Raw genomic sequence first — 15,403 nt, forward strand, 5'->3', positions numbered from 1 at the left:
GGAACGCTGTCTGTGTGCCCGGCTGCCTCTGCCCTGGCCTCTCTCAGCCAGACCCTCAATCTCTTTTTCCCTGTTTCTCCCCTTGTCTCTGTTCTTGCTGTTATTCTCTTGTTCTCACTGCCAGGCTCTCTGGGGATGGGAGTTGCAGGGACAGGCACTGATCTTTTGTGAGCTTGCGGGCAATGCATTCCTGAAGAATTATCAGAATCTTCTGTCCTGAGATATCATCATTAGGACACTTGGCTTTCCTTGAGTCTCATCTGCACTTGGAGCAGCTCCACAGGACAAAGCTCAACCCCAGCAGTGTCCCCTGTCCCCACCGTCCCCATCACCCCCTGCTGCAGAGCAGGGCTGACTCCTCACAGCCAGCGGCAGAGGCTCTGCTCCTCTCGGCACATTCAGCCGGCACCGAGCAGGGCTCCAGGCACAGAGCTGAAGGAAGGGCTGGGAGAAAAGGGACAGAGTGTGTGCAGGCAGCCAAAGGGAATGAGAAATAGCTTTGATTTGGCTCAGAGAATTCTCCCCTAACTTGTCACTGTCTTTTCCTCCTCTGACAGTGCCTCATGCCCAGAGGCAGCAGATGTCCAACAGCAGCTCCATCACCCAGTTCCTCCTCCTGGCATTCACAGACACACGGGAGCTGCAGCTCTTGCACTTCTGGCTCTTCCTGGGCATCTACCTGGCTGCCCTCCTGGGCAACGGCCTCATCATCACCACCATCACCTGTGACCACCACCTCCACACCCCCATGTACTTCTTCCTCCTAAACCTCTCTATTCTTGACCTGGGATCCATCTCCACCATTGTCCCCAAATCCATGGCAAATTCTCTCTGGGACACCAGGACCATCTCCCACGCAGGATGTGTTGCCCAAGTCTTTCTCTTTCTGTTTTTCATTTCTGCAGAATATTCTCTTCTCACCATCATGTCCTATGACCGCTACGTTGCCATCTGCAAACCCCTGCACTACGGGACCCTCCTGGGCAGCAGAGCTTGTGTCCACATGGCAGCAGCTGCCTGGGGCGCTGCGTTTCTCAATGCTCTGCTGCACACGGCCAATACATTTTCCCTGCCCCTCTGCCAGGGCAATGCTGTGGACCAGTTCTTCTGTGAAATCCCCCACATTCTCAAGCTCTCCTGCTCACACTCCTACCTCAGGGAAATTGGACTTCTTGGTAGTAGTGTTCCTGTTTAGTTTTTGGCTGTTTTGTTTTCATTGTGGTGTCCTATGTACAGATCTTCAGGGCTGTGCTGAGGATCCCCTCTGAGCAGGGATGGCACAAAGCCTTTTCCACGTGCCTCCCTCACCTGGCCGTGGTCTCTTTGTTTTTCAGTACTGGTGTGATTGCCTACCTGAAGCCTCCCTCTATTTCTTCCCCATCCTTGGATCTGGTCATGTCAGTTTTGTACTCAGTGTTCCCTCCAGCATTAAACCCCCTCATCTACAGCCTGAGGAACAAGGACCTCAAGGGTGCAGTGTGGAATCTGATATCTGGATGATTCTCTGAAGCAATGAGCTGCTCATCATCTCCTGCATAGCAGTTATCATACAACTCATGGCAGATCCAGATTGGCTTCTGTATTTGTTGTTGGTGTTGCTGTTTGTTTTCAATTGAGATAATGTTGTCATCCTGTTTTTAATTCCCTGTCTTCCCTTTTGTTAATGATTGTCAGTGTAAATGCGGAGCTGTTTACAAAACAAAGGCATATTCAACGACCTGTTTCCTACTGACATTTCTTGCACCCCAGTCCCTCAGCTCTCGCCACTGCTGGTCTCTCAGCCAAGACCTTTCTCACACAGCTCCAAATGCATCACGGGCTCATGGCCTTGTCTCATCAAACACTGAGAAAGTCCATGGATTGGGATCCCCCAGCTGCCCTGGGTCGTTGCTCAGTGTATCAGCCTGAAAGGTTTCTCACAACCCCAGCTCTCTCAGCCTCTCTTTGTCCATAATGTGCTCCAGGCCCAACCATCTTTCTGGGCTCAGCAGGACTTGCTCCAGGCTGGGCAGGATCCTCCTTGTTCTGGAGCGTCATACTAGACCCAGCAGCCCTAATGTGTCCTGTGTGGGTTAAACTTGTCCAGCAGCCGGATCCCATCCCGCTGCTCCCTCCCTGTCCAGAACCAATGGGACAGAGGGAGAGAGTGAATCAGAAAAGCTCATGTGTCAAGAGAAAGAAAGGAGGTCAGGGACCAGGCACTGGCACTGGCACAGACGTGGAATTGCTGAATTTGTGGAATTGCTGAATCAATTTAATTTACTGCCAGTTAAGAAAGATTTCGATTGGGAGAAACAAAAATAAATATGAAAGACCATTCCCCTCCCGCTTTCTCCCACGCTCAAAGAACTCCTTTGCTTCCAGTTCCTCTGACCACTCCAACTCCAGAAGGACCATGGAGGGTGGTAAAGAGGAGGTTAACAGTCAGTAAAGATAATCTCTGCTGCTCCTTCTGACTCACACTCCCCCCTGCTCCAGTGTGGGTCATCTCCGTGGGATCCCATCATATCTGTGGTCAATGCTCTGTGTGGTTCATTCCTCTCTCTCTATGCATGGGGCAGTGTCAGTGCCCTGAGAGCATCCACGGACCTTCATGGCCCTGATCAGCATCACCTAGAGCTCCACCCACCCCTCTGTCCATGGCCCAGAGACCAGGTTTGACTTACATCTCCAGCTTGATCTGAGGTGTAGGTATGCAGGTTTCCAGACACAGACACGGACATAGACACAGATACAGACAGAGACACAGCCTGGCCTGTCCATGGGTCTTGTTGAGTCAGACTTGCAGAGTCACTTTCCAGGTTGGTTCCTGGTGTGATTAAAAATAGAATGACATTATAGCCATTCCAGTGCCAGAACCCAGGAGATTCACAGAGGCTTAGGGCCATTCTTCTTCCTTTCTTTTCATCAGATGGTCAGGTCTGAGAGGCAAGGTAGAAAAGCAGATGAGATTTTAGGGTGCAGATGGTGGAAAGAGGGGAGTGGAGGCATCACATGAAATGATCTAAAACCAATGTTTGTTCAAAACTCTTCTCTTCCACTCATGGAGCTCTTAAGTCTTGCACAAGAACCTGGAAGCTCTGAGATGCCTCCACCTCCTTCTCTTTTAGCAAATTAGCTGGCAGTCCCAAGTCGTTATATTTGAATTCTATTTCCAGCTTAAAGCACCGCATCACCTGGAGATGGGCCAGGAGAGTGTCAGAAGGATCCCACTCCTCTGGACAAGAAGGTGAATGTTCCCAGGTGTCACAGATGATGTGGATGACCAATATCTGTGTTCATGGAGCCGGTCAAATACCAAATCCTGTCTTTTAATAGTGGCCTCGGTGCCTTGTTGATGTCTAAACTCACTCTGCGGATGTGGACTTGGACTAAGCAGCCTGGTCTGACCTCAGAGATGGCCCTGCTTGGAGTTGGGCATTGGACTAGAGATCACCTGAGCTCTCTTATTACCAAAGTTTTTCTAAGACCATAAGATGTAGAGGCCCACTTAGCAGGTTGCCCTGAGCCTCCACAGCAGACCAGAAGGTGCCCTCACACCTCATGCTGTGGGCCCCTAACTCCATCCTGGCAGACCTCCTCCAGATCCTCTCCAGTTTCTCCACTTTCCTTTTGAAAGGTGAGACTCTTTTGGTCCTATGGCATCGTCCTGGTGCCAGAAGAGTGAGGGCAGTGATTGTCTCCTTTACACAGCATCAAGAGTTGCTCACTCTGCTCCCTTCCAGTGAGTGGCTGGGGGTGGGCAAGAAGTTGTCAGGGGGTCACAGGCAGGAGAGCTGATCCTGACTGACCAGAGGGAGATCCCATAACATAGACACCACGCTCAGTGATAAAAAGTGTGGCAGAAGAAGGAAGAAGTGGAGATTTTTACCGTTCGAGGTGATAAGTGGTGGTAGAATGGCGGGATGTCATTCTGCTTGAGGGAGGTGGCAAGTGATGGCATTTGCATTGGTTTTGGGATTCGATTATGTTGGTTTTTAACTTGTTTTGCTTCCCCTATTAAATTACTATTAGCTCAGTCAAAAAACATTTCCATGGAGCAGCATGGGCAGAGACCTGGCCAGCTGAGGACTGCCCCAAGGAAAAGGACCTGGGCAGCAGGACGCTTGCTTGTCCTCACTCACAAGAGTTCTCCACCAATCTCATGCCCTTTCAAAAGAGATTTTACAAAGAAATATGGGTCTTCTCCTGGAAATTCCTCAGCCTGGAGAAGAGAAGGCTCTGGCAGACCTTATAGCAGCTGTCCAGTACCTGGAGAGAGTCACCAAGAAAGCAGGAGAGGGTCTTTTTTGAAGGTCATAGAGTAAGAGGACAAAAGGGAATAGCTTTAAATTGGAAGAGGGAAGATTTAGATTAGACATTAGGCAGAAATTTTTCAGAAAGAAGGTGGTGAGGCAGTGACCCAGGTTGCCCAAGGAAGCTGTTGATATCACCTCCCTGTATGTGTTCAAGGCCAGGCTGGATGGGGCCTTGAGCAGCCTGGTCCAGTGGGAGGTGTCCCTGCCCATGGCAAGGGGTGGAACTGGATGGGCTTTAAGATCCCTTCAACCCAAACTATTCTATGATTATGAAAATTATGGTAATACAAAATTTAAATGGAAATACAGTTTTCTTAGGTTGACTTTGAAATCTTCCTTTTTAACCTCAATGGGAAATGATTCCAAGGAGTTCTACAAGGCTTGAAGAAAGAGCTTGTTAATAATTTCTGTATTTTAATGAGACCCAGGGTGGATTTGCTGATGAGTCCTTGAACCTCAGCTCCTTAGAGGAGACTGAAGAAACATCTCAAGATGTCTGAAACAGAACTCAGAGTATCTTGAAGTATTAATTTGTCTCAGTGAGGATCATTCCTGGCAAAGTCTCCCCAGGGACTCGTTAGGGCCGATAATTGGAGGCCATGATTGCAGGCAGGCCAGGGCGCTGTGCAGGCAGCTGTGATGCTGAGAAAAGCCTGGGCTTGCCTGATGAAGCAGAAAGGCCAAGCCCTGACCCCCAGGCCCTGGGCAGGCAGATCTGGCTTTGACTACAGTGACAGTGGTGTCAGGAAGATTCTCACTTTGCCAAATTAAATTGAGTGCAGTTACTCCATGTAATTTCAAACAGAGTCTTGCAGAGTTATGTGAGATGCCAAGGCTCTCACACAGCTCCATGGAGCTGCAGAAGATATGGGTCGTAGTAGGGTAGGGTCATAAAAGGGCTGTGTCATAGGAGAATGTTAGAACATTTCAGTGTGAGACTTGTCAGGTCATAGAAGAGTAAGAGAGGATTTTGAGACAGTTCATAGAAGTGCTTCGTGATAGAGATGTCATAGCCATGTTGGGTCACAGAAGTCTCATAGCAGACCTGTGTCATAGAAGTCTCGGGTCATAGAAGACAGAGGTCATAAAAGGATCATAGACTGTTTGGGTCATCGAAGAGTTGAGTCATTGAAGTGTGAAAGTTTATGAGGCGTTTCCAAGGCTTTTGGTCATAGAAAGTTCACAGAATGTTCGGTTTGGAGAAGAGTTGGTTCAGAGAAGGGTTGGGTGATGAACGAGTTATAGAACCATTGATTCATAAAGGAGTAATAGAAGTATCATGTCATGGAAGAGTCAGGGAATAAAAAAGTCAGAGCAAGATGTGTTATGTCATAGAAGACTTTGCTCATGGAAAAGGCCATAGAATAGTCGGATATAGAAGTGTCAGAGAAGAGTTGTGTGATAGACGCCTTGGTTCACAGAAGACTCAGGTTTTAGAAGAGTGGGACATAGAGAAGTTGTTGAAGTTTTGGGTGATAGAAGAGTCGGCTCATAAAACGGTTTGGTTTGGAAGGTACATGATAGTGTTGGGTCACTGAAAGATTATATCATAAAAGTGCCGGGTCATGGAAAAAGCAGCTCCTATAACATTTGGGTCATAGAGGAGTTGGGAGGATTGAGACCGGAGCAGGTCACGTCAAAGAAGTGTCAGTTAATTATAGGGTCCCAGAAGAGCTGGTTCATAGAAGAGTCTGGTCATAGATTTGTCCCATCACAGAGGTGTCACAGCATAGATGATTTGGCCCATAGAAGAGTCGGGTCCTAGAAATTCAGGTCATAGAAGAATCAGAGAATAATCAAGTCATAGAGGGTTGGTCAAAGAAGGCAGGAGTTATGGAATGGCCTGGTCATGTAAGAGATGGGTCACAGAATGGTTGGGTCTTAGATTAATTGGGTCATAGAGGAGTCGGGCCATAGGAAGTCATGGAAGAGTAAGAGAAGAGTTGGGTCATAGAAAGCTTGGGTTATAGATGGGTTGATTCTTACAAGTGTTGTGTTACAGAAGAGTGAGATCGTAGAAGAAGAGAGTCACAGAAAGTGACAGAAATCTTTCAATGAGAGCTATGGTGCTGTCCTGGGAGACCTGGTGTCCATACTGGGAGCACAGGCCCAACTCTGGTGCCTTATTGGGTTTACTGGTTGCCCATACTGGTGTCTCTTGTGTTCACAATGGGAGCACTGATCCATTACTAACCCCACACTTATGCCTCACTTGTCCATACGGCTGCCGTATTGAGAGTACTGATGTCTGTACTGGCGTCCCTAGTGTCTGTACTAGGAGTACTGGTCCCATACTGGTGTCCACACTGGTGCCTTACTAGTCCATACTGGGAGCACTGGTAGCATACTGGTCCCACTCTTGAGTCTTACTGGTCTGTAGTGATGCTGTACTGCGATCCCTGGGAGATCTGGTGTTCATCCTGGGAGCACTGTTCCCATACTGGTTCCACAATGGTGGCTTAGTGGTCCATAGTGGGAGCCCTGTTGTTCATTCTGGTGTCTCTGCTGTCCAGACTGGGAGTATTTGTCCCGGTCTGTAATAGGAGCACTGGGAGACCTGCTGTCAATACTGGGAGCACTGGTCTCATATTAGTCCCAATCTGGTGCCTTACTGGTCTGTACTGAATGTCCTATTGTGCATACTGGTGTCACATCCCTCCACTGTGGGGATCTACATTTGTACAGCCTGGTGTGGCCCCAGGGCCTAAAACACTGGAGGACTGATTCTGACCAAGGAAGCCTTCAGCAACAGCCACGAACGCAAACAACCCTTCCTGCCCTTGGGTGAGGCTCAGGCAGTCCTTGATTTCCTTCTCTGAAACCCATCAACATACAGGCGGTCCTATCAGGGTGTCCAACAAAGCCAGGATCAGGACAGTGAGGCCTTATCCCAGCAGGATCCCCAAATCAGAAAGGCTACAAAGAGGCAACAGCGTGAGTTGGAGCCACCATGGGCAAATCCAGGCACTGTGGGGTGATTCCTTCTGTGAGACACGTAGGACTGTCAGTATGGGGAGAAAGAGGAGTCAGAGGAGCTGCTGCATGAGGAACTGCCTGTCCACAGCCTGGGTGTCTGTCACAGTCAGTGTTGTAAATAAGAACGGAAAAGTGGTTCATTTGACCCAAAAAGTCTGACTTGGGTGGCACAGAGTGGCACCTGCAGATCATGAGGAAGCATTGGGCAGTTCCTTAATCTCCCACATCTTGAATTGGAATGACAAGATGACATGAAGATGCTCATCAGACCCCGTTGTGCTGCCTCTAGAACCACATCTGGGGTTATTTTTCTGACATTGTTACCATGGTAACCTTGGAATGATGTGAAATTAGTGGTGTGGTTCCACTGGTGCTGTTGGCCTGGGAAGATGGGATACGGTCACGGCTGGGTGTGAGTTAGTCAGCGTTTGACTGCAGGTTCGAGTGAGGGCTCCAGGAAGAGTTTAAGTCTGGGTTTGAGTTCCTGGGGAGCTCATCACCCTCTCCCCCTTCTCACTAAGAGCACGTTGCTTTTGTCAATATTTAATTGCTCATCCATCAAGAATCCACTCCATCACATTCCTTTCCTTGCAAAAACTTGTCAGCTATTCTTCCCAAACAGGTGCTAACAAATCTGTCCAGTGTTAGCTCTATATCAGACCCTCATCTCCAATCATTCCAGCTCTTTTTGATATGAAACTGAGTTTTCTACTCCAAGCTACAGATTTTGATCATCTTTCTTTTTCACTCCTTCAAAATGATGCTGTTCAATGAGGGATAATTGCTAATTGATGCTTGATTGAGAGATGCCAAATCACCACTTGCTCTCAGTGCATTGCGGAGGAGGAAACACCTCACCCTTAGAGCATCAGGGTCTCATGGCTTCCTCATCCCCACCCAGGAGCCTGAGAGGGGTTCTTTCCACAGTCCTGTCCTTGGCATTGCACATCCCCACATGCCACTGTCCCAGGATGAGACCTGAGGAATGAGTGAGGGACAGGATCTCCATTACCAGGGGCTGAGGGGTCAGGGTTTGGCCCTTTGGATTCTTGAAACACATCCAGGTTGACTCAGCATCAGAGCCACCTTGACCTTGCTTTTCCCAACCTTTCATCACTGCCTCCACTTTCCTGCTCTAACGGGGCCCTGGAGATGCTTTCTCAGCAGTGCCCTCAGTGGGACCCATTAACACCACAAGAAACTTTGGAGCTTGAATTTGACTTTGACTTCTGGAGAAGTTTGTCCCACTTCCTCTCAGGGTCTGAGGTTCATGGACTCGGCATCAAAGCCACCAGAGGGGTCATTACAATGCCCTGGGCTGCTCCTCTGCTGCTGAGCTGGGCTGGGCTCTTGGCACTGAGGGAGCTCCTGCTCTGCCCAGGAACTCTGCAAAGCCCAGCAGGGCTGAGGGCACTCCCAGGGTTTCTCGGAGAGATGATGGAGGCAGAGAGAGCTTAAAGGTGGTCAGGAGTGGGAGGATGACTGAGAGCTGATGGGAGGAGTAACCTTGGCAGTCCTGGACACGGTGAGTGTGGGTGCAGGGCAATGCAGGTGTAGATGCTGGTGGGCTCTCCTCAAGCTGGCACAGCCCCAGCTCATGGGATCTGTGAGGCAGTCTGAAGGGCTGTGAATCCAGGGGGTACAGCCAGGGGTGCCGCGGATGGTTCTGAGGTGACTTTTCAAGGGGAAGGACATTGAAGATAAGGAGCTTTCCTGATTCTTTCTTTTCAGTTTTCTACTCTTGGGGAGTTCAGGGAGAGGAATGGAAGAAGAGATCCTCATGCTTGAACAAATCATTGAGACTCCTCAGCTGTAACTGAGTGAACAATGAGTCTGATAGGATCCTCCTAAAGCACCTCAAGCCACTCCTCTGCCTATGGACAGCAGCAGCATCACCTCTGCTGGAGTCACCAGGTTATTCTACTCTTTAGAAAATCCAAACAGGACCATATGCCCAGGCAGAGTCCTGCATACAGGAAGGTTTGTGTAGGGGAATGCCCAGAGTCTGGGATGGGGTCTGTGAGCAGGGTAAGAACAGGAGACAGAGAAACAGATCCAAGGAGAAATTTCTCTGTGCATCAGGAATAGGATCAGGGAATGAGAGGAAACTTAAACAGAGATGTGGGAGGGAGAACCCAGAAAGTTCTATCTGATCATCTCCAGGGCAGCCCCTTCCTCTGAGCAAGCCCCCTTGCCTCCTCTCCCACCCAGCAAAGCCTCTGCCCTCAGGGCTCTGGGCTCCAGGGCTGAACCCCCTCCTCTGCAGCCACAGCTCCAGTGCCCTCTCCAGAGCCCAGGGGCTGAGAGCAACTGCCCGGCAAGGTTGGTGTCTGGGAGGGGGTGAGCACAGCTGGGGAAGGGGAACGCTGTCTGTGTGCCCGGCTGCCTCTGCCCTGGCCTCTCACAGCCAGACACTCACTCTCTTTCTCCCTATTTCTCCCCTTGTCTCTGTTCTTGCTGTTATGCTCTTTTTCTCTCTCTCAGGCTCTCAGGGGATGGGAGTTGCAGTTTTGATGTTCTTCAGAGATATCTCCCGTAACTTGTCAGCATCTTTTTCTTCATGTTCAGTGCTTCACATGCAGAGGCAGCAGATGTCCAACAGCAGCTCCATCACCCAGTTCCTCCTCCTGGCTTTCGCAGACACACGGGAGCTGCAGCTCTTGCACTTCTGGCTCTTCCTGGGCATCTACCTGGCTGCCCTCCTGGGCAACGGCCTCATCATCACCACCATCGTCTATGACCACCACCTCCACACCCCCATGTACTTCTTCCTCCTCAACCTCTCTATTCTTGACCTGGGCTCCATCTCCACTACTCTCCCCAAATCCATGGCAAATTCTCTCTGGGACACCAGGGGCATCTCCCATGCAGGATGTGTTGCCCAATTCTTTCTCTTTCTGTTTTTTATTGCAGCAGAATATTTTCTCCTCACCATCATGTCCTACGACCGCTACGTTGCCATCTGCAAACCCCTGCACTACGGGACCCTCCTGGGCAGCAGAGCTTGTGTCCACATGGCAGCAGCTGCCTGGGGCGCTGCGTTTCTCAATGCTCTGCTGCACACGGCCAATACATTTTCCCTGCCCCTCTGCCAGGGCAATGCTGTGGAACAGTTCTTCTGTGAAATCCCCCACATCCTCAAGCTCTCCTGCTCACACTCCTACCTCAGGGAAGCTGGGATCAGTGTGTTTGCTGTCTGTTTAGCTTTTGGCTGCTTTGTTTTCATTGTGGTGTCCTATGTGCAGATCTTCAGGGCTGTCCTGAGGATCCCCTCTGAGCAGGGACGGCACAAAGCCTTTTCCACGTGCCTCCCTCACCTGGCCGTGGTCTCCGTATTTATCAGCACTGGAGGTTTTGCCTACGTGAAGCCTTCCTCCCTCTCCTCTCCATCTCTGGACCTGGTGGTGTCATTTCTGTACTCAGTGGTGCCTCCAGCACTGAACCCCCTCATCTACAGCCTTGAGGAACCAGCAGCTCAAGGATGCAGTGTGGAAACTGATATCTGGATGGGTCCCTGAAGCAAAAAATTGCTCATCATGCTCTGCATAGCCTTTATCATGCAACTTGTGGCAGACTCAGTCTGGCTTCTGTGTATTTAAACAAAATAAAAAATATTCAGCGACGTTTCTTTCCCTGATATCTTTCCTTCAAGACTTTTTGGAGCTGCAGGGACAGTTCCTGTGGGTATGGGTGGAGGGGAAAAGAGTCCCAGCACGGCAGCACTGCCAGGCACCAGCACTTGATCTCCCAGAGCTGTTCTCTCTCCACTTCCACACTCTGCTCCTCACCCCTTGTCTTGCTGTAAGGTCTGAGGGCTCTGAGCTTGGTCACAGCGGTGCTGCGTGGCAGTGCTGTGCCCGCAGGCAGGGACAGGCAGAGGGCACTTGTGGGACAGAGATGTGTCCACAACAGCCTTTCCATACAGAGAGGGGATCTCCTCAGAGCCATGCTTAGGGCTTCTATATTTCCTTTGAAGAACGTGCCCATGAAAGAGGTCTGTAGATGAAAACACGAGTGCAGAGATACACAGCGTGGGTGTGTGGGGTTGGGGCAAATAGCACTGGCCTCACCCAACCAGGTCTCTTCCATGGGTAGAGCAGGGTCTGCTCTGTGCCTGTGTGCGTTGGACACTCTGGGAAATCTGCCCGAGGGTAATCGTCGTGGAGCAGCCCCTCACAACCACCATTCCCAGCACTGGCCTGTCACCCCAGACTGGAGATATTCTTTGTCTCTCCATGGAAGGACACAGAACGAATAGGTCAGAGTCCATGTTCACACTGTACAGTTGAGATGTGAGTGTGAACATCATTGTGTATGAGGTGAGATGAACTCATGCAAACACAATCAGCCCTTCCTTGGGTTCCATGAAGGTCTGAGGGACAGAAAGTGTCTCAAGGTCACTTCATGTTGAAAGCAGCATCCCAAGAGTAAGTGCCTGAAGGCAGCACTGGGATGTGCTTCCTTGAACTGAGATCCCTGTGTCCATTCCTCATGACATGAGGCATCTCAGACAAATAAAGAGTGGTGGGATACAGCACAGGTCTGAGGTGCATCTGATTCTCTGGGAGTCCAGAGAAACTCTGTCACTCTTGCCTTTATGTGTAAAAGGGAAAACTCAGTGAACATCCTTGGGTGCATAAGGACTCCATGAGGCTACCTCAGATGTGGACTCCTGACAGAACCCTGACATTTCTGTGTGCGACTCCAGGAACAAACCCCACCGGCCCAGGGAGATCCATCTCAGCTGCCTTGGACAGGCTCAGTGCAAGCGTTCCTGTCTGCTACGTCACCCTTGCCCATGAGCCTGGACTGTGCTCTCAGAGGTGTTAGAGCAATCAGAGAGCTTCTGGGATCCTTGGAAAAGGCCGATGTCAAACCCATCTTCAGAAAAAGCAGCAACAAGAATTGGGAGAATTACAGGCAGGTCAGTCTGGCCCCGACCCTGGGAAGGAGATGGCACATGTCCTGCAGCCATTTCCAGACCCTTGAAGGACAAGAAAGCTGTTGCTGATACAAAACAGGCAGGGAAGAGGAGAATGTTGTGGACATGGAATATTGTAAGGCCTTAGACATGGCCTCCTGTGGTGTCCTTACAGACAGAGTCGAGGTTTCTGGGCTGAAGAAGTGGACGCTGTGTGGGAAGTTGGCTGAAGGACCAAGCCCAAATGTCATCAGTGGTACCAAGTCTCCATGCAGCCAGTTATTTGTGCCATCCCCCAGTGACCAGCACTCAGTCAGCACTGTCAAGTGTCTTCATTACCACCCTGTATGATGTGATGGAGCACACTTTCAGCTGCTTTGTGGATGATGCAAAGCTGGGTGGAGGCCTTGACCACCTTCATCTGGTTCAGCCTGCCTTGATCAGGGGAGTGAGAGAAGAGGATGCTCAGAGCTCTCTTCAAACTCAAACTCTTCTGTGCTTGAATGCAGTGTCTTTGTTCCTCTTAAAAAAATAGCTGGGCATAAGGATCACTTTTTTTCTGCCTCGTCTTTAAAAACGACCCTAGGCAGATGACAGGGAATGATCTCATTTCTCCAAGCTGGAGGATGTGTTCCATTGAAGAATTCTGGCATTTCAGCCTGGATCTTTAGACCTGGGGCTGGAAAGACATTCAGCTCTCTTCTGTCCTTGACATGTCTCTGCTCTAAGTAAAGCCTTTGCACACACGGGGTTTTGGGCACTTGGTCTCATGTTTCCCGATGGCAGGGATGAGCTTGCCTGGTGCCACAGCTGCAGGGCTTCAGCCCCCATGGGCAGCAATGCCCTCAGCCAGGAGGACAGGCAGGAGGAGCTGGAGCCGTTCCTGTGGGACACAGAGCTGTGCCATGGTCACAGTCCTCAGGACAGATGGTCTACACGGAGAGCATCTTCCAAGCTTAGTAAGGGTCCAGACTTTGAGTCAGTCTCAACTTGAAAGGCAGTTGAAGGGCCCCATGATGAGTGTTTGCTGTTTCAGGAACAGTTAAAGAAGAAACAGCATTTCATGTGCTTTTCAGAAATGGCCAATGGATGAGCAAGGAAACTAAAGGCTGAATCCCAGACCTTGTCCACTCAGATCCCATTTGTGGATGTCAGAAAGAGAAGGGGACTGGATTTTCCTTGCTCACGTTATGTCTCACCATCCTTTTATGACCCAATACTACTATGATCCAACTCTTCAATGACCGAGCTCTTCTGTGACCCAGCTCTCCTCTGATTCCCCCATGACCCAACTCCTATACGAGCCACCTCTTCTCTGATTCAACCCATCTATGACCGGATGACCCCTTGTATGACCTGACTGTTACATGACCCTTCTGTGACTCTTTTATGACCCAACTCTTCTATGACCCTTACCTCACCTGAATCTTCTATAAACCTTCTATGATTGAACTCTTCTGTAAACAACTCTTCTATGACCTGACATTGTGTATACCTTCCATGACTGAACTCCTCTATGACCTGCCTCTTCTATCAACCCACTCTTCCATGACTCTTCTATGACCCGAATCCTCTATGATCTGTGCCTTCTATGACCCAACTCTCCTAAAACCTGAGCCTTCTGTGAACCAAGCCTTCTCTGACCCAACTCTTCTCTGATCCTTCTACAGCTTTCTATGACCTGACTTCCATGACTTGACTCCTCCATGACCCACATAAACTATGACTGAACTCTTATATGAACTTTGTATGACTGAACTCTTCTATTATTGCTGTGTGAATCGACTCTTCCATGACCCACCTCTCATATGACCAGGCCCTCTATGACTCCAGCCCTCTATGACCCAATCTTTCTCTGACCTTCTTTGACCTGACTATTCTCTGACTCTTCTGTAGTGTGACTTTCTATGACCCAAGACTTCTATGTTTCTCCTGTGACCTGACTCTACTGTGACACAAATCATCTATGCTGCAACTCTTCAATGATCAGACACAGCTATGACCAGACTCTTGTAGGACCCAACTCTTCTGCGACCCAACCCTTCCATGACCCAACTGGTCTATGAACCAAACCCTGCTATTAACTGACCCTTCTATGACCAGACCCTCTGTGATCTGACTCCTGTGTGAGTCCTTTATGACCCGACTATTGCATGAGACGCTTTTTCCATGGCCCAACTCTTCTGTGACTGAAGTCTTCTATGACCTGACACCTCTATGACATGACATTTCGATGACTCAACTCTTCTGTGAACCAACTCTCTAAAACCAAAGCCTTCTTTGAACCAAGCTTTCTATGACCCAGGTCCTCTCTGGCCCAAATATTCTATGACCAAACCCTTTATGACCAACCGTTGCATGACCGGACACACATGTTACCTGACTTTTCCATGGCCTCACTTTTTTATAACACTATGGTCCAATTATTTTATGATCCCTCAGGACCTGATTCTTCTATGATTCTTCTATGACTCATCTATGACCTGACCTTTCTCTGAACTCGTTTTTCTATGACTGTTCTCTGATCAAACTCTTCTAAAATTCAACAAAATCAGCTTCTGTGACTTGACTCTTCTTAGCACCACTTTGTGACCTGAACCCTCCACAACTTGAGACTTCTATGACCCAACATTGCTATGAGAATTGTATGATCAAACACTTCTATGAACCTTCTAAAATGGAACTCCTCTATCACCCTTCTAAGACTGGACTCTTCTCTGACCTGACTTCTCACATCAATGTTTTCTGTCACTCTTCTACGACCGAGCACTTTATGACCCTGCCCATCTATGACCCAACCCTTGTACAACTCCATGGAGCTGTGTGAGAGCCTTGATGTCTCACAGAACTCTGGAGTCCTGTGTTTAGAATTAAATGGAACAACTGCTCCCAGTTTGATTCAGGCAAGTGGGAATGTTCACGACACTGGTGTCATTGTGGTCAAAGCCAGATCTGCCTGCCCAGTGACTGGGGGTCAGGGCTTGGCCTTTCTGCTTCTCCAAGCAAACCCAGGCTTTCCTCAGCATCACAGCTGCCTGCACAGTGCCTTTGCCTGCCTGCAATCATGGCATCCAATTATGAGACCTAACGAGTCCCTGGGGAGGCTTTGTTAGGAACAATCCTCACTAAGACCAATTAATACTTCAAGGTACTCTGAGTTCTGCTTTTGACTTCTTGAGATGCTTCTTCATTCTCCTCTAAGGAGCTG

At 49.4% G+C, this 15,403-nt stretch overlaps 1 protein-coding gene and 1 pseudogene across 1 annotated transcript; both read left to right on the forward strand.

Annotated features, from left to right (window-relative positions):
• Positions 1-580: 580 nt before the first annotated feature.
• Positions 581-1,500, forward strand: LOC128850714 (olfactory receptor 14A16-like; annotated as a pseudogene).
• Positions 1,501-9,865: 8,365 nt separating this feature from the next.
• LOC128850717 (olfactory receptor 14J1-like) lies at positions 9,866-10,726 on the forward strand (the record flags this gene model as incomplete). The annotated part of the gene is made up of 1 exon (XM_054055702.1): positions 9,866-10,726. A coding segment is annotated over exon 1 (861 nt), but the record flags the coding sequence as incomplete, so codon positions are not given.
• Positions 10,727-15,403: the final 4,677 nt, after the last annotated feature.

The sequence above is a fragment of the Cuculus canorus genome, unplaced genomic scaffold (assembly GCF_017976375.1).
Source record: "Cuculus canorus isolate bCucCan1 unplaced genomic scaffold, bCucCan1.pri scaffold_63_arrow_ctg1, whole genome shotgun sequence".
In the NCBI taxonomy this organism is placed as follows: domain Eukaryota; kingdom Metazoa; phylum Chordata; class Aves; order Cuculiformes; family Cuculidae; genus Cuculus; species Cuculus canorus.